At 42.6% G+C, this 18855-nt stretch overlaps 1 protein-coding gene across 1 annotated transcript in view; it reads left to right on the top strand.

The window, feature by feature from the left end:
- Positions 1-1446: 1446 nt before the first annotated feature.
- The window catches only part of col9a2 (procollagen, type IX, alpha 2), a 35160-nt gene continuing 17751 nt past the window's right edge, over positions 1447-18855 (top strand). Inside the window, exons 1-12 of the mRNA XM_080787744.1 lie at positions 1447-1693; positions 3111-3185; positions 9087-9122; positions 9725-9787; positions 10761-10814; positions 11996-12031; positions 14159-14182; positions 14339-14392; positions 14574-14627; positions 16716-16766; positions 16898-16954; positions 17086-17139. Of these exons, the coding sequence (XP_080643870.1) occupies positions 1622-1693; positions 3111-3185; positions 9087-9122; positions 9725-9787; positions 10761-10814; positions 11996-12031; positions 14159-14182; positions 14339-14392; positions 14574-14627; positions 16716-16766; positions 16898-16954; positions 17086-17139 (630 nt within the window). The 5' untranslated portion in view covers positions 1447-1621. The remainder of the gene's footprint in view (positions 1694-3110; positions 3186-9086; positions 9123-9724; positions 9788-10760; positions 10815-11995; positions 12032-14158; positions 14183-14338; positions 14393-14573; positions 14628-16715; positions 16767-16897; positions 16955-17085; positions 17140-18855) is intronic.

Genomic DNA, 18855 nt, shown 5'->3' with positions numbered 1-18855 from the left:
AGTCAACAACATGTGGAGAGAGGGGGGGGGGGGGGGGGACTCAGGCATTTAGGCCCGAGTTTGAGACCTGAGAATCAGTGGTGGAAAGTAACTAAGTAGGCTACTTTTACTCAAGTACTGTACTTAAGTACAATGATGAGATATTTGTAGGCCTACTTTACTTGAGTATTTCCAATTTCCAATACTTCTACTTTACATCTCACAATGTGTGAGCTTGTAGATCGGCTATTACATTCTGCAATTTGAGCACTCTTACTTTTGATACATTAAGTACATTTTGATACTTTTGTTACTTGAGCACATTTTGAATACAGGACTTAATTCTACTTGTAACGGAGTACATCTACACTGCAGTATTGATACTTTTACTTAAGATAAACATTTGAGTACTTTTTCCAGCACTGCTGATAGTTTGCTTTCCACTCTTGTTTCATTCACTCTGTCGGCAGGTAGGAGGAGTTATAGGCAGGTAGGAGGAGTTATAGGCATAGCAGCTGACTCATGGAAATCTGCATTGAATTGGACCATTCATAAGGCAGTAGCTATGTGCATCCAATCAGATTGCACGATCCTGCTTCTTGCATGTGTCGTAGGCTGTGTGTGTGTGTGTGTGTGTGTGTGTGTGTGTGTGTGTGTGTGTGTGTGTGTGTGTGTGTGTGTGTGTGTGTGTGTGTGTGCGTGCATGAGAGAGAGAGAGTGAGAGTGTCTATAGCCAAACTACAAACTTGGAGATCTGTGGAAGCCATAATAATAAACCATAAGTGTATACAGTATGTGCGTGCTTGTGTATGTGCTGCATGGCATGTGTGTGTGTGTGTGTGTGTGTGTGTGTGTGTGTGTGTGTGTGTGTGTGTGTGTGATGGAAAGTACATTTACTCAAGTGCTGTACTTAAGTACAATTTTGAGGAATTTGTACTATTACTTGAGTATTTTTCAATATTCCAATTTCCAATACTTTTACGTCTACGCCACTGCATCTCAGAGGCAAATATTATACTTTTACTCCACTAACATTTATTTGAAAACTTTAGTTACCTTGTAGATTTTTGATTATTATGACAAAACATACAGTAACCTCTTCTGCCCTATACACATTCCGGCCATTTGAAAATAGGCGATCCTGCTATTTTCAAAGGATTTGTATACATTTTGAAAACTTGAAACAAGGCATTCTGCATAACGAGTACTTTCTACTCTTGGTACATTAAGTCCATTGTTATGCCAATACTTTTGTACTTTTAAAGTACAACGTCAATTTTGAAATGCAGACTTTAACTTGTAGTATTTCTGCATTGCAGTATTGTTACTTTTACTTAAGTAAACCATTTGAGTTAAATTTAGTATACTTTATCCACTGCTCTCTGGTTTCACCGCCCTCCCCTCCACCCTCCCCTCTCTCTCTGCCCCCTGAGTGGATTCCTCTTGGTCAGTGCACACAGAGCCCCCCATCCATCCATCCATCCCCCACACACCCTCCTTTCGGGACAGCTTCAGCCCACAGTCCCGCTCCTCACCGGCCAGGGAGTAGGAGCAAGCAGAGGAACGGGGTGCGAGAAGGAGGTGAAGAAGAGAGGATTTTTGTGCACCGAGGAGAGTATAGAAGGAGAGAAGAAGGGGAACCATGGCTGCGCTCTCTGCCTTGTTGAAGAGCTGGGTGATTCTGCAGACCCTCTGCCTGGCCTTGGCCCAAGTGGTGAGTGAGTGGAGAAAAGGCTACAGGTTGGGGGTATAGATGGAGGTCTAGTCGGGGCTTATAGCTTGCTGATTTTCTGGGGGGGTTCGATGGTTGTGGTCGAGGCCCCTGGAATGGGTCCGCAGATTACTGGATGGATGTTGTGTTTAGTGGGAGTTTTCTGGTGAGAGAGCGGTCCTGTTGTTTGATTCAGGTGTTGACTGCTGCAGGTTGAATTAGCTTAGCTTGATTGTGTGCATGTCTAGAGAGAGTATGATTTATTTTGTTGTTCTGGCTTGAGAATGCAACAAAACTGTGTCGCCGGAGGACAGACTTTGTATCGTGTGAGGAGTATCTTGATCGATGTCGTGTGAAGTTTGACTGAGGATCCCATGTTCTTTCCTGGATTAACTTTGTGCCTTGAAGACTCAATGAAAGTTAAGGATGTTTTTTTTCTTCCTTTTTTCTTGGATTAAATCATCGGCCATGACAGAGTTGGATATGAGCCAGCCAACACACGTGCACGTGTAAGCACGTGCATGTGTAGGTCGTGCGCGCGCACACACACACACACACACACACACACACACACACACACACACACACACACATAAACAAACTTTTCTCCTGACTGTGAAAGGCCTTATTCAAAGAGAAGCACACAAAGAATGTGTGCCCTGGAGAGTCAAGCATCACACCTAACTGCTACCCAGTGGAATCCACCAATTTCTGCCCTGTCGAGGATTACATTTTACTTTTCTCTTTTTCCTTTTTTTGGCCTAATTGAATAGCAGATTGAGGATTCTTTATTCAGGCCGGAGCAATGGACGGATCCACTGACACAGGTCATATTCCATAGAGGGGGGGTTGAAAGGCCCATGGAGGAAGTGGGGCAGGATGGGTAAACACTGTCAGTCCCATGACACCCCCCAACCCCCCTCCCCCCACACAGTCAATCCTCCAATACCTGCTTTGTTGCATTAGTCTGGAAATGGAACTGGAAGTTCCATTTTCAGTTCTTGCAATATGCTTTCATGGACACTCAAGGACATTTTATAACAAAACCTGAACTCTCACACCGTCGAGAGGGGGGGGGGGGGGGGGTGAGAAATTAATTAATTAATTTTAGCTTTTTATCATCTGACTTACTAACATTATTGCTTTCTATGTCTATTGATATCCAGATATCCCCCTCATGTTTCTGTGGGAATAAATGTTTATTAGCTTACCCCCCAGCCTATTCAAAAGTTATTTTGTCTCTTTTGGAAGGAAACCAATCCATGTCCACTGTCCAAAACTGAAAACAGGATTTGCATTCAAAAGCATTAACAGTACAAGCTGAAATGTGTGCAGCTTGCAGATACCCGACAGCAACGATATGTGATTTATTTCATCCTTTACATTAATATTATTATTTTATTATTTTACTTTCTTTCAGAGAGGTCCAGCTGGACCACAGGGCCAGGCTGGTCCTTCAGGCCCTTCAGGTACCCCCGGGTCCGACGGCATTGATGTGAGTACACACACACACACACACACACACACACACACTCCACACTCCCTCCACCAGACTCCCAACAGGTTGTTACAAAGACCATCATTGTATGGCAGAAATAGCAAAGCAAGAGGTGCTCTGCAGTACCGCAGTCTTGCCACCAGAGGGCACCGTGCATGACAACATGCGTGCACAAAGGAGCACTGTTAACAGCTATAGAGAGGGGCTTTGAGGAAAGGGCTTTAATTCTGCTCCTTCCTGAGAGGGAGGGCTGCATGGGGGCTAATGTCGCAGTAATGTGATACATTCACCATATTCTGAGGTTAACCAGAGGCAGGTTTTATAAACATACTGGGAATAGAGCAGTATGCTGCTAGCTGGGCCAGTGGAGGAAACAAACTGCTTATGGTGAAATCTGCTGCTTTAACTTAAAGGGACACAAAAATATATATGTTAATGACGTTTAGAAGATTTAGAACACTTTCCTGGGGGTCTTTATGTGTGTAATATGTGGTTTTAGATATTTGATTTTAGCAGTGAGCACAGTGTCTGATGTCATCGACACTGGGCTCACTTACTTCCTGGACTACATGTTGTCCCAGTAAGACAGCCCCTCCCCCTATCCACAAGGACGAACAGTGCACCAAAGCATTATGGGAATTATAGTCCAGGAAGGAAGTGAGCCCAGTGTCGATGATCAGAGACACTGGGCTCACTGCTAAATCTAAAATCTAAAGATAGTGTCAGTCAACCAATAGAAAAAAATCACACCCGTGTGAAGTGAGTGGTGCAACTCTGTGTGGGGGTCCCCGGGGGGGGGGGGGGGGGGGGGTTTAGGGATAAAGGCGTGTCCTAGATAGGACCATAATTATATCAGGATAAATGCCGCCACTGGTCACTTTGTGTCTATGACTGGAGTGGGTCTGTATACATTAATTTACATTATAATTAGGGATGTCCCGATACACTTTTTTCGTTTCAGATCCGATCCCAATACCATCCCGATACCAGTGTTGTGATCTCGTGTTGTGTTTATAGCTATCTAGCTATATATCTGGTGTTGTGTTTATAGCAGACTCCTCACTCAAATGTGCTCTTGCAGTTTGGGCAACTCCAAAGCAACATTTTATTTACTTGCCCCTACTAGGTTATTACTTGACCATAATGTCAACACCTTATCCCTGTGTCGGATCGGTGGTTAGACTGGCATAGTTGACGATACCGATATGACAAATTAGGGCCGATACCGATACATTACATTTCTAATTATAATGTATACTGACCCACTCCACTCAGATATTCTTCATCCGTTACCCACTTGGTTTATTGTTTATTGTTTATTACGGATCCACCATTAGTCCTCATTACAGTGAGGACTAAACACTCATACAATCAAATTAAAACATAATACAATGGAATTCTGCCATTACATAGTTCAAAACAAAACAAGAGTCTTCATGCCTTCTAGAAAATATATTACATTACAACAAATTATAAACTAAACATTGTATATCCTATTACTAATCAAATTAACACTCAACAAGCTATCTAAACATGATTTCTTTCCAAATCACTGCTGCCTTCAATTTATTTTCAAAGCTTGATTATTGTTTATTATATGTGGCGGGAGCTCATTCCAATGTGTTCCTGCTCTATACATTACCGTTCTCTTAAGTGCATTTGTTCTAGGTATTAAAGGTGACGACCAATAGCCTGTCTGGTGGTGGCATAGCCATGTCTAGTATTAGTAACAATGGTGAAGGTTTACCACAATGATATTAAACAGAAATGTCACAAGGCTACAAGCCAACTTTTGATCCACTCTCATCCAGGACAGTGCAGCATGCATACACTCAACACTAGTCTTCCCAGAGCAGTGTAGAAAGAGGCGTGCTGCCCTGTTCTGAGTAAACCACTAAACCAAATTGTTGGGCAGTAATCAAGACTAGACAAAACTAGCAATTGTAATGCAAGTTTAACAGTTGAACTAGTCAACAGATGTGCTCCTCTTCTTATCATTGAAATGTTTCTACTCATTTTAGATACCATTTTACTAATTTGCATCGACCACGGAAGTGTTTCATCAATAATCACGGCCAACAACTTGGCCTCTTTAACCTGTTCAATAACAGTATAGGCCTACCTTGTAAAACAAGACTCAGTTCAGGATTAGATCTCAGCATATGTCTAGAACCCAGCATAATACTCTTAAAGCATAGCATAGCATAGCATTCTCGGCCTTATACAGATGGGTGGGGCATGTGGTTTGGGGGTTGTTGACTTGAAATGGAATCACGTGTGTAGGCTGAATAACACCCTATCTTTTTTATGCTGCTGGGATTTACTTTTTTTGCCAGTGTTTAAGTCTCCTGATGTTTATTTTGTGTGTGCACGATTGTATTCATATTATTTGGTATCTGGTGTCACTCACCATCATACTCAGTGATCGCATCTACTGATATAATTTAGTTAAAACAAAAGCTTTTTTTTCTTTCATCTATATATTCTAATCATTGCAATCAGTGTTAGTTCAGTAACAGAGGTCCCCTCGCTTCTCCAGCTATTTAATACACATAGACAATACATTTTCAGGTGGCTCATCAATTTCTCCTAATGAGGAGAGAGAACCATTTGTTTATAGTGTTCCAATTGTAATTTTATCTACTCATCTTTTTATTTTTTTTCATGTATATAGGTTTCCCCTCCTGGCTGTATGAAATTGGTATCCCGGCCTGAAAATGCACTTGCTGTTTACTTAAGAGCTGGAGAGACGGCCGAGACCCTTTACTAGTGAACAACAACTCTATAGCAATGATTACTAGGGCTACTACTAGGACCCCCTTTAAAAGAAGAGAAGAAACGAAGAATAGGCCTTGAGGGAAAAGAGGTGGACATGAAAAATATTTCTTATATTTAGTTGGAATGCACCAACCTTTCAATAAGTGGGTGCAGATTCTTGAAGATACATAGAGAAAGGAATATACCGACCTGATATCCGCACTCTCTGAGTAGTCATAGTAGTAGTTTCGGCACGTCGGCCTTGAAACACTGAGGAAGGCCGGGGTGCCGAAACACGCCTGTCAGCTCTTCGGAACAGCGTCTTCTCTAGATAGATAGACCGCTGCTGTGTGTTTGTTGCTGAAAATAAAGAGGTTCATAAGAAACTACTCAAGAGAGTGCTAATGTAAAGTAGAGTACATTTAAAATGTCCAAGATCAACCAAAGTGCTATACGCATAAGAACAGAACAAGCTTAGGCAACATAATAAAAAAATAAATACAAGGAAAACATTACACTGCAATAGGGCAAGAGCATAGAGAGCCAGGCTTAACTGTAATCAAAGGCCAGGAAAAACCCAGACTAATATCTATGCAGTGGTATAGAGCGTCGCAATCCTTCCCCCTTTCATGACGACGCCAGGCCCAAGAAATGAATCACAATGCATTTTTCCCATAGACATTTCAAAAAGTATTTATTTAAAGACCTTTTAAGCGTCGTACGAAGCCAACTCGAGTCGTGACAAATCATGACAACACACACAATATTTTGGACCTAACAAATAATTACATAGAAGAAAAACAAAAAATTGTGTTTGTCATGATTTGTCACGACAAGAGTTTGCTTTGTCCGCAGCGTAAACGTCTTTAAATAAATACTTTCTGAAATGTCTATGAGGAAAATGAACAGAGAATCATTTCCTGGGCCCTGGTAGGGGGCGGGACTGCGATGCTCTTTTAGTCTGGCCATAACAGGCTAGACGTCAGAACTCTGGATGGGCTGTGTTTTTGTTTGTTTGTTTGTTTTTGTAGAAATTCTACAAGGAATGGGGGAGCCATTAATGGTTACAGCCCTGCAAAGTTGTGGTGAAAACATCATGATTTTTCTTTCTATATTTAGTTTAGCCAATTATTTTCTACCCCCCTTTTTTCCTCCCAATTTAGTCGTTATGCCAATTAATTCCACATACTTCTGTGTTGCCACTGGTGTTGTTTGTACCCCAGTGAGGAAGGAGCCCCCACCGGGAGGACATAGCGCCTCCATCCAACTCTTCCCATTCAACTGACAGGCACCGTACCAAACGTCTGCCTCACTTCGGACAATTTGCATTTCCAACCCCTAGACTCGGTAGTGGTGGGCACTGGGTAGGCACATTAGCTCATGGGCCACTTTTAACCTGGCGCCCGTCTGTCTTAATGTCTGTTCTGTCGTTCTGTCTGTCATCAGTGGCATATTTCTTGTGCACACTGGCAGTAGGGCCAGTCACAAATGTATGTTTTGACAAAAAAGGGGGGTCTCTGATCAGCTGAAATGCAGCCCAAATTTGGAGTCATATATGTATTGCAAACGTAGGCCTAGGTCGCAGTTTACTATCTTGTGTCCATCACACCTCATGACACGCTCCATATATGGCCAATACAGAGTTCATTCCATATGTTGATCTGAGCTCATCAAACCCTGTACACTCAAGACACGCTCCATATATGGCCAGTACAGAATTATTTCCATATGTTGATCTGACCTCATCGAACCCTTAGATCTCCATATATGGAGCTGACCTGTTCTGACATTTGATCTGACCCCATACACTCAAGACACTCTCCATATATGGCGCGTGTCACAGAGAAGATGGATCATCACCTGTAGATCTGCATATATGGAGCCGCCAGCACGACCTCGCCCTTTAGGTCGCTTCTCGCCCTCCGGGCATCTTACTGGTAGATAGCCTATGACCCTATGTCATAGATGACTGACATTACAGTTAACTCATCTTACTGGTAGATAGCCTATGACCCTATGTCATACAGTAGATGACTGACATTACAGTTAACTCATCTTACTGGTAGATAGCCTATGACCCTATGTCATAGATGACTGACATTACAGTTAACTCATCTTACTGGTAGATAGCCTATGACCCTATGTCATAGATGACTGACATTACAGTTAACTCATCTTACTGGTAGATAGCCTATGACCCTATGTCATAGATGACTGACATTACAGTTAACTCATCTTACTGGTAGATAGCCTATGACCCTATGTCATAGATGACTGACATTACAGTTAACTCATCTTACTGGTAGATAGCCTATGACCCTATGTCATAGATGACTGACATTACAGTTAACTCATCTTACTGGTAGATAGCCTATGACCCTATGTCATAGATGACTGACATTACAGTTAACTCATCTTACTGGTAGATAGCCTATGACCCTATGTCATAGATGACTGACATTACAGTTAACTCATCTTACTGGTAGATAGCCTATGACCCTATGTCATAGATGACTGACATTACAGTTAACTCATCTTACTGGTAGATAGCCTATGACCCTATGTCATTGATGACTGACATTACAGTTAACTCATCTTACTGGTAGATAGCCTATGACCCTATGTCATAGATGACTGACATTACAGTTAACTGTCCTCACAGGATCGTCACATGCCGCCACGATGCACATTGCATTCCATTGATTTATTTTCAGAAACATTCTCCGCACTACACCACCACCACCAGTTTAAAATAAGTAAAACTTGTTCAAGACGCTTAGCTCAACCGTCTGGGCACCTAGGCTGCTAAGCCAGCCTGACGGCGTGCCGCGGGTTTGACTCCCGATCCCGACGGCCTTTGCTGCATATCTCCCCCCCCCACCTCTCTCCCCATTTCCTGTCTGACTACTTTTATCCTATCAACAAAGGCAGAAAAGCCCCAAAAATATCTTTAAAAAAACCAAAACAAGACTTTAAGGGTTGAAAAACCAAAACATACATTGTTGAAAAACCAAAGCAAACATTGTTTATATGTGGGTATGCTACATGCATATACATACAAAGAAGACATTGATTAGGTGAGTTCATTAATATGAACTGCCTCAAGCTGATGTTGATATCTGTGTACCCGTGTCTCCTCAGGGAGAGAAAGGACCTCCCGGATCGCCCGGTCCTCTCGTAAGTCCTTTCTGAACTCTACAGTGGTGGAAAAAGTACTAACGTGTCTTACTTTAGTAACGGTATCAATACAGCAATGTAGTTGTAGTCTCTGTTACAAGTAGAAGTCCCGTATTGAAAGTAAAAGTACAAAAGTATCGTCGTCAACATGTGTACAAAATCTTTTGAAAATAGCCGATCTACAAGCTCACAATGTGTCGCGACACATCATGAGCTTGTAGATCTGCTATTTTCAAATGGTCAATTTAAATCTCCAAGGTAACAAGTAACTAAAGTTTTCAAATTATTGTAGCGGATTAGAAGTAAAAGTATTGACAATCGGAAGTGCTCAAGTAAAGTATACAAATACCTCAATGGTGTACTTAAGCACATTACTTAAGTAAATGTGCTTAGTTACTTTCCACCACTGGAACTCTTACGTGTGGATGAATGTGAGTATAATTAGGAAGTATTGTTTGGTTGTACGAGAACGTACATTTATGAAGTATTGTTTGGTTACTGTATGACAAGAACGTACATTTGTATGAGAGATACGTATACATTTCCTGTGCCTGTCGGTTGTGTTGTGTCGTGACCACAGCATGTGTTTTATGACTATACAGGGAGCCAAAGGAGATGCTGGGGAAGCAGGTCCTGACGGGACTCCAGGATTGAACGGCATTGATGTATGTCCCTCGACAGCTCGCGTGCGTGCGTGCGTGCGTGCGTGCGTCCGTGCGTGCGTGCGTGCGTGCGTGCGTGCGTGCGTGTACTCATGCATTCGTACCATTAGAATTTGCAGAGTTGTGGAAGGTTCTGCAGATAGGCGTAGAAGACGTGACAGTTGAGACGTTCACTATGCCGGCGTCTCTGCCATTTATTTGGGTCCTCCAGCAACACGTATACAGTAGCACATGTCAAAACACCTCAGGAATGTATACATACCCCTTCAAGAGCTCCGGGCCTTCGCTGGACAGAGACAAACCTATACTGTACATTGCTGGGGACATTTCGGAAAGGCTAGAGACAAATTATTTACAAGAGGAAAGTGTGACATATATGACAAGAGGCTGGCCACAAGGAAAGGTTACAGAGAGAGAGAGAGAGAGTGTGTGTGTGTGTGTGTGTGTGTGTGTGTGTGTGTGTGTGTGTGTGTGTGTGTGTGTGTGTGTGTGCGCGCGCGTGTGTGTGTGTGTGTGTACGCGTGCGTGCAGAGCATAATGACACCCAGTTAGTTAATGATACACAACACACTACATTACTTTAATGATACACAACACACTACATTACTTTCTCTACAACTTTAATATAGCATCTTGCTTCAGTGCTGACCATAATGGGTTTAAGTCTCAAAGTGTCATGATCACATGCCCACACGCACACACAGACATTCTTCAGGGATTTAAAGTGCAAATCCGGCCTGGAATTTCTATTCTCCCCTCGTAATTACTTGCAAGAAATGTGTCCGCTTCAATTAGGGGCTTATTAGCCATATTGTACTCTGAATTCAGGTCATACAGAGCTTGTAGGTCTTCCGTAGCTGCAGCTGATATCTTGTTTTGTCTTCTGTGACATATTTTATAGTTTCTCTAACACTATCCCATGTTTCCTGTATGTCTCTGTCTGTCCACACCCACCTGCGTGGCTCCATGTCTTCAGGGTTTGATTGGAGCAAAGGGTGACCGTGGTCCTGTCGGGAGCGCGGGGCCTAAGGCAAGTGTCTTCATAATGACCATGTGTCTGTCTGTCTGTCTGTCGACATTATTTGGTCAATTGGAAGTTAACTCTTACCTTTGCCTCAGGCCTGGGGCAGAGACCTCAGGCCTGTTAATCACATGAACCCTAATTGTGTCCCGAATCTGGGTCATTATAGGGAAGCATTAGACAGAAATAGGCAAACATTCGAATAGGTGAACAAAATAACAGATCTACAAGCTTGTAGATATTTTGGCTATTTTCATGTGCAGAAAACCATGTAGGGTTTTAGTGGTTAAACCCATAATCACACAAAATAAACAAAAGCTGCAATTTGCCCAGCATCCTTGAAAGATAATGCTCTGCTGGTGTGTTCTACATAGTTAGCGCTGTCTGTTTCCAGTGGTGTAAAAGTAAAGTACATTTACATACTGTACTTAAGTACAATTTTGATTTTTACTTCTACTCCACTACATCTCAGATGCAAATTTTTGCTTTTACTCTGCTGCAATTATTAGAAAACTTTAGTTATTAGTTACTTTGTAGATTTTGATTATTCTATTTTCTCAACATACATGAATCACTTCAGCCCTATATATACTGTACAATCCGCCCATGTAGGATCTGCTATTTGCAAAGGATTTCTATACATTTCGTACAGTTGAAAACGTGTGAAATGCATGGGACATTAAGCATATTGCTACTTTTGTTACTTGCTTTAGCTTAAGTACATTTTAAGACAGCCAGCAAAGAGATATTTTATTGAGACATGGAAGTCAGAAGGTTACTACTTCTAATTATTTCTCCCTGGAACCCCCATTCATTTGCTTAGTTAATTGATAATTAATTACTCCCACAAATCAGTCTGTCTGTTTGTCATTAGCTTCAAGCTAACTCACTCACCCCCACAGTACAATCAGGTGGTCCTTTTAAGCAGTCACTACACTGGTTCACTCTAGCTGACACAGTGGTGGTTCAGATGTCAGCGTTCAAATTCCCTACACCTCCCCGGCCTCCTCCCTGTGGCATTTATTTAGTTCTGTAATGGGCGATTCTGTGATTATAATGTGATTGTACATACTATGATCAATATGGTCAATCTGAGCTGTAGAGTCTTAATGAACTATATACTGTACTTTTTTACTCAAGTCAATTTTGAATTGCAGACTTTTACTAGTATTTCTTGTTTCCATTTACAGGGCGGACCTGGACCAACTGGAGAGCCTGGGCCTCCTGTGAGTACATGAAACCTGATTTAATATGGAACATGGTATTGTATTTACGGTATATGTACACGCTCCTAGCCAGGCACCATGATGTTTTAGCCATCATGAGACCTAACATCATTGACATGATATTGTTTCAATCTTACGGTATCGACTATGAACCTGACCTGAAGAGCAACCACAGATGCATACAAGATTCATCAGAGGGGTTGTAGACAGTCAAGATTCATCAGAGGGGTTGTAGACAGTCAAACAAGATTCATCAGAGGGGTTGTAGACAGTCAAAGATTCATCAGAGGGGTTGTAGACAGTCAAACAAGATTCATCAGAGGGGTTGTAGACAGTCAAAACGTACTTTGAATATCTCATCCATTTAGGCCTGACCTCAACATTTAAAAAAAATCTTCTAAATCCTCCAGTTTTCTGAAATAAATATTTTCACGATTTTTCAAAAATAGCAGAACTACAAGCTCATACTACAACTACAAGCCCATAATGGGTTAATATTATTTGTATTTGTATTTGTATTTGTATTAGTAGAAGTTGAAATGTTTTTTGTCTATGGGGGAAAAAGATAATGGCAGATTTTTATGCCCTATGATTCTGGAGAAATGTGTTCAGTTCAGTTCATGTTCTTGTCCCGATTAGTATTGAGCCGTGTCGACACCTGGAGCACAGAATATGGAACGATATGGCCCAAAACAGATGCAAATGGTACCATCCAGAGCAGATGAATTAGTCTTAGCCAATCTAATCTTTCATTGTCATAAGCATAGCCTGGTTCCCTAACAAATCTGCTGCAAGGACAGCTGTTCTCTGAACTAAACTCCTTCCCAGAGTTCCAATTCTCCATGCTTGAATGGATGACCAGCTGTGCCCTCTATTGGTTTGAGTCTGGCATACGTTTTAATTTGAGCCATTGTCTCTTCGTCCCTAAAAGCAAGAACAATAGCAGTTGTCATCTGCTTCTTTGAAATATAGCTTTATTTTGTTATAATTGCACAGCTTCAAATGGGGCCGTTATATATTTGTGCTTTGTGATGCAGAGAGAATGACACTGGTGTCAACAATGATGCCCCTATATCGCCACTGGTCAGCTGCAGTTCTCCACCATGAGCACTAGGTGGTGCTGCGTGTTCACTTATGGGACATGGACCAAAGCGCTCAGCCATTATGATTGAAGCCACCCAATGACACGGTTGAGTGAAACACTATTAGTTAAAGCCTTTTAGCAGGCGGTCCGGTCCGTCTGCTGGGTGTACTTATTCATCAAGCTGCCTCACAGTCACAGCACAGAAACAGGGGAGAGGGGCTCTCGTCTTGTGTCGTGCTACGGCGACTTCCGAGGAGGCTTTACTGACTTAATTACTTTTGTGGAATATAAATTCAAAGCAGTTCAAACAGCACACGATGACTTGTTCTGTGTCTGTGTTTGACTTGCATAGACATGTTTGTCTTGGGTCTCCCGGTGCCGACACAGTGCACAGTGCACACATATTATACTGAAGTTCCTCCGTGCTACTACATTTTCCCCATACGTTAGGCAGCCCAATCTGGGATTTAGTTTTGTCATTGTTAATGTTAAGTATACATTATGTGGGTTATAAGCCTACGGTATTCACATTTTGCACATTTTACCAAATTTGTAGCGTCTATAATCTTTCTGTCTGTCTGTCTGTCTGTGATTGTACTGGTGTTGTCCTGAGCTGAAAGCCACAATGTAGCCTAATCTACCAAAAGACCGAAAATTCAACCAGTTGGCCATAAGCCATGATATTGTGTTTACAAAAAATTACAATTACTATTATTACTATTATTATTAGATTACAGTTTAGGTCCTTATCTGACACGCTAAATTAATCCAGAGAGACTCGCCGTAGAAATGCAACCAAAGCACAACACGTTTCAATTTGCAAACAGTAATAAGAAATGCACGGTCAAAATGATTAGATGATCCCTTGTGATTATTATCATGATGTGATTCCTGTGATCATAGAGGATCACAGGAATATTTTATTTCTGTTTACAGAGATGAGGGCAGCTAGGGCAGCATATTTTGATCAAGAGAGGAATAAGTTTCAATAGATGAGGAATAACGCAATGTAACCCCTCTGACCTTCTGCTCTCTACACACAGGGTCCTGGGCTTCCTGGACTGGCTGTAAGTGGTTTGTATGCTATAGTTATTTTATCATTTGATAACTTTCCTTTGAGATATTAGACTAGCTTGATAGAATATGGACGAGGATAGGGATTAAGGATGCGGTATGGAAACACCTCTCTCTCTCTCTCTCTCTCTCTCTCTCTCTGTTTTTAGGGTGCTCCTGGTCCGATCGGCCTACCTGGTGAGATTGGAGCAACAGGACTCAAGGTATACTGCAACATATTGTTTGACTTGTCTGCACAGCAATAGTTTATATTTGGGCCTATAGTGATATTTTATAGTTTATAGTAATATGTAATAATATCATAAGTAATCATATTTATGAATACGTAATAATTAATCAGAAACCATTACTTTCTTACATTTGTCCTGTCCTTGCTTCTTCCAGGGTGATATGGGGTCAGCTGGACCTGCAGGACCTTCTGGACCCCCTGGCAAGCCAGTAAGTGTCAACCCAAGACTACACGGTGTTGGATGAAAAAGCATGCATTTTATGGAAGATCTGTTTTCTTTCCCCTGGTCAAATATAGTATATTATATTCAACTTGCCATGCTTCACATATTACCGTATATATATATATACAGATAGATGCATAGAAATAGAATATGCCCAGTTTGCCCACTTAAACCTACAGTATCAACCTAATTATTTGAGGTGCACGAAGCTTGAGTGCAAAACTAGTCTGTACTGTATGCAAACTGTATGTTTTCACACAATTTGATGGTCAATTTGGAAAATGTAAAGCATACACGATTACAACATGCCTAAACGATCAGCAATTCAGGTCAAATATTGCTACAATTGCTATACATATTGCTACAAAACTGTATATTTGTCATTTTGGGACATAAACACGAATTTTAAGGATAAAATTAAGTCTGATAATGATGTACCGTGCATGTTTACATCATGTATACTTTACATTACTTAAGACTTTAATTCCAATATTTTATTTTTCAAAAGAAAATTGGGGGAAAATAGCATTTGTTTGTCCAAAACGTGGCCAGATGTCCCTACTCCCTAGTGCCCACCAGAGGGTGCTAACGAAGTGTCAGGCTGAAACGAAGCCATGTAACTCAACTGCGCACACCTCTAGGTCTAGAGTCCAAGCGAAGCACACCTGACGAAGACCCACACGGATCTAAACGCTGTAACCTAAATAAAGTGCTACAGAACCAGTGTCTTCCTCCTTTACACATCACGGTCACCTTGGAAATGTTCATGTAAGCCTGAGGATGGAATCTCCCATCACAGTACACCTAGTAGGACGTGGCAGTCCTTTTCTGTTTTCTATCACTTAGGCCTTATTTCATACTTACGATTTTGAAAGATTATCAAGAAATTATCATCACAACATGTACTGTATCACAAAGAATATTGTAATATACTGTATGATATTGATCATATCGCCCAGCCAATCTTCTTTCATCACAAAATATACGGTGCCCGCCCCTCTATACCAGAAATCACTCTGGCTGGGCCAAGCTAGTGAGCTTGTAGATCAGCTATTTTCGGGGTACAACTGCGCACTCTTTAGCTATAGTGGAGATGCGGCAATGACATGGATTTCTACACAGAGGACAAATCCCGTCAACGTAACATGCTGCGTTCAAGTTCAGGAGAGTTCGGACAAAAAGGCAATTTTCCTGAATTCTGCCTCCAGGTATGTGTGTGCACGTACCTGGATACAATCAATTATAACAGTGCAGGATAGCAGAGGAAAAGGGAAGCGCTCCCTCTTCCTCATACTACAGCCACAGGGAACGGAGTGATGGCGGAATACCGCCGCATCACTCTCCAGGCTTACACCATCTAAATGTATTTTCAACGGTGTATGTTGTGTACTCTCCTGTGTGCATCTCTGCATCCAGGAACGTGTGTGTGTGTGTGTGTGTGTGTGTGTGTGTGTGTGTGTGTGTGTGTGTGTGTGTGTGTGTGTGTGTGTGTGGTGTGTGTGGGTGTGGGTGTGGGTGTGGGTGTGGGTGTGTGTGTGTGTGTGGGGGGGGGGGGGGTCGTCTTCATTGAGAGTGATGCTCCCTGCCCAGGGGAGTGTATTTGTTTAGCTTTAGTGCTGTCCTTGGGTAAATAAAGTCCCATTAGATCACTGGGCTGTCTCAACTGACTGTGGCTGGGATACATCAGCTTGCATACACATACTTTACTTTCTAACTCAATCTATAAACAGAGGAGATAGCGGGGGGGATGGAGGGAGAGATTAAAGGGTTTGCCTCTGTGTATGAGAGAGAGGGAGAGAGAGAGAGAGAGAGATAGAGAATGCTGGCTCAGCTAAGCAGAAAACAGCCTATGTGTTTACTTACTCTGACAATGTGATTCCGTGTACCCTGTCTGTCTGTCTGTCTGTCTGTCTGTCTGTCTGTCTGTCTGTCTGTCTGTCTGTCTGTCTGTCGGTCGGTGTACATGTAGGCCTACATGTTCATAGTGAATCTACTGTTCATGTCTGTCTCTCTGCCTGTATGGTCTGTCTCCATATACCCACCCCTGTCTCTTTGTGTCTGTGTAATTCTATAGGGTCCCCCTGGCAAGTTCCTGGTTGGTGAAGAGGGCAGTGCGGACTTCCAGGTAACCCAAATGAGCATCCTCTCTCTCTCCTTGTCCGTCTAATCTGGCATCATGGACACTTCTACACAATCATGTTTATCGTTTCCTCATGTGACATGCATGTAACCCTCCCTCCCTAACCCCCCACACAGTGTCCATTAAACTGTCCAGCGGGATCCAAGGGCCCTCAGGGAATACAGGGAGTCAAGGTGAGCAGTCTCCTGTCGCCATGGAGTCCGTTTCTCCGGCAAATGAACGAGTCAACAATTTATGGTTGAATTATTGTTTATTGTTATGACGAAGCTTTATTGTCTCGGTGGTGGTTATTTTCTCCTTCCAGGGGCACAAGGGACGTGCTGGCATTCTGGGAGACTCTGGTAGCATCGGATCCACGGTGAGGGGAACAATCTCACCATTTATTCTTCTTTACAGTCTTCTCCTTTAACCACATCAATACTATAGCGTCCCTATTCGGGCCATGTCATAATAGGTGAATGTTCTGCAAGAATTGCTCCAGTGTACAGCATATTGCAACATGTCGTGATTATGTAAATCGGCTATTTTCACCAAAGATATTTGATAAAGAGTACAGTTATCATCAGTATGAGTGTTCGCTTGGGTTTCCAGTTCGATCCCGGGCTCCCCCAGAGTTGGTGTCGAAGTGTCCTTGAGCAAGACACAGAAAGAACCCCTAATTACTAAGCACGTTGGTGCCTTGCATGGTTTCCTTCGCCATTGGTGTATGAATGTGTGTGTGTGTGTGTGTGTGAATGGGTCAATGAGCCTTCTATTGGAGAGTTGTGTCAGTGAGAGGTCAGAAACGGCGCCTGTCACGTGGTTTATGTAACCGGACATAGTGACAAGCGCTCATAGACTCTAGTGCATTCCCCAAATTTCCCGTTCAGGATTTCTATATAAGATCTGACCCGATGAAATCAACAGAGGTTCACCTTGCGCAACTCTCGTTAAATGGCTCTGGGTAAATGTAATGCACAATCGTAAAGTGCCTTAGATAAAGATTTGTGTAAGATTAATGCGGCATTTACCATTTACATGCGCACACATTTCCACATAACAAACACACCCACGCATGCACGCACGCATACACACACACACACACACACACACACACACACACACACACACACACACACTCACAGGGATTAGCGCTAATGAACAAAACGCCATCCCGAGGCACATGACTGGCACTAATCTGGCTCTGATTAGTCAGGCCCGGCCCTGACCTACAAACAGCGCGCAGGGAGCCAGATCAAAGCAGCAGTGAGGTGTCAGGTACACGAAGGGCTAGATGAGAGAGTGAGCGAGCTGATGGCCTCTCACCTTACTGTACTGTACTGCGGGCGGCTAATGAGCACACCGTGGCCTCCGAGAGAGAGAGAGAGAGCACTTCCTTAAGCATGGACTTCATGGCCTCTGATCTCTGATGCGCCAAGAGCCGGTTACATGGACAACCATAAACACTGAAAACGCACCAAATTAAATTAACCCCCTTGCCGCGATTGCCGAAAGTCTTCGGCAATTGAAGCCTAATTTTGATATTAACACTTGCCGCCATTGCCGTAGCCCTTCGGCAATTGTTGTTTTATAGTGCATTTGATCGATCGAGCCATAATGCTACTTACGTTAGCCGGTTAGCTAGCTGTGTTGTTAGCACAGCATTGGAACGTTCATCTTAGATCGTCGTCGCCATAAGAATCCATTATCCGTTTCTTTCAATCGCCTGTATCTCCTATTCCTTGTCCCAGATGGCATTTTTGGTCAAAACAGCGTTTCTTTGACGGCACGAGCCGACGTTGTGGAGGGCTAAAGTGTACGGGCAATGACGCGATCATGTAAACAAAGGTTGTCATGGCAACATAAAGCTGGCAGGAATAAGACAACTTCCGGTTGAGGCAAAATGTGGCTTTTCAAAATAAAAGCTCAAATTAAAAAAATGCTGGCGTGAATTAGGTCCTAATTTCTCAATAAATGGTGGCAGTCTAAGAGTTAATCTCTGCTCCAGGCTAGTGTCTCTCTCTCTCTCTCTCTCTCTCTCTCTCTCTTTCCCCTCGTCTCAGCCTTTGGCTGGTTGTTTTGAGGTGTCCGTCTT

The sequence above is a fragment of the Protomyctophum bolini genome (assembly GCF_963924005.1).
Source record: "Protomyctophum bolini genome assembly, chromosome: 17".
NCBI lineage: Eukaryota > Metazoa > Chordata > Actinopteri > Myctophiformes > Myctophidae > Protomyctophum > Protomyctophum bolini.
Note: the sequence above shows the minus strand (reverse complement) of the source record. Positions and strands in the feature narration are given on the sequence as shown.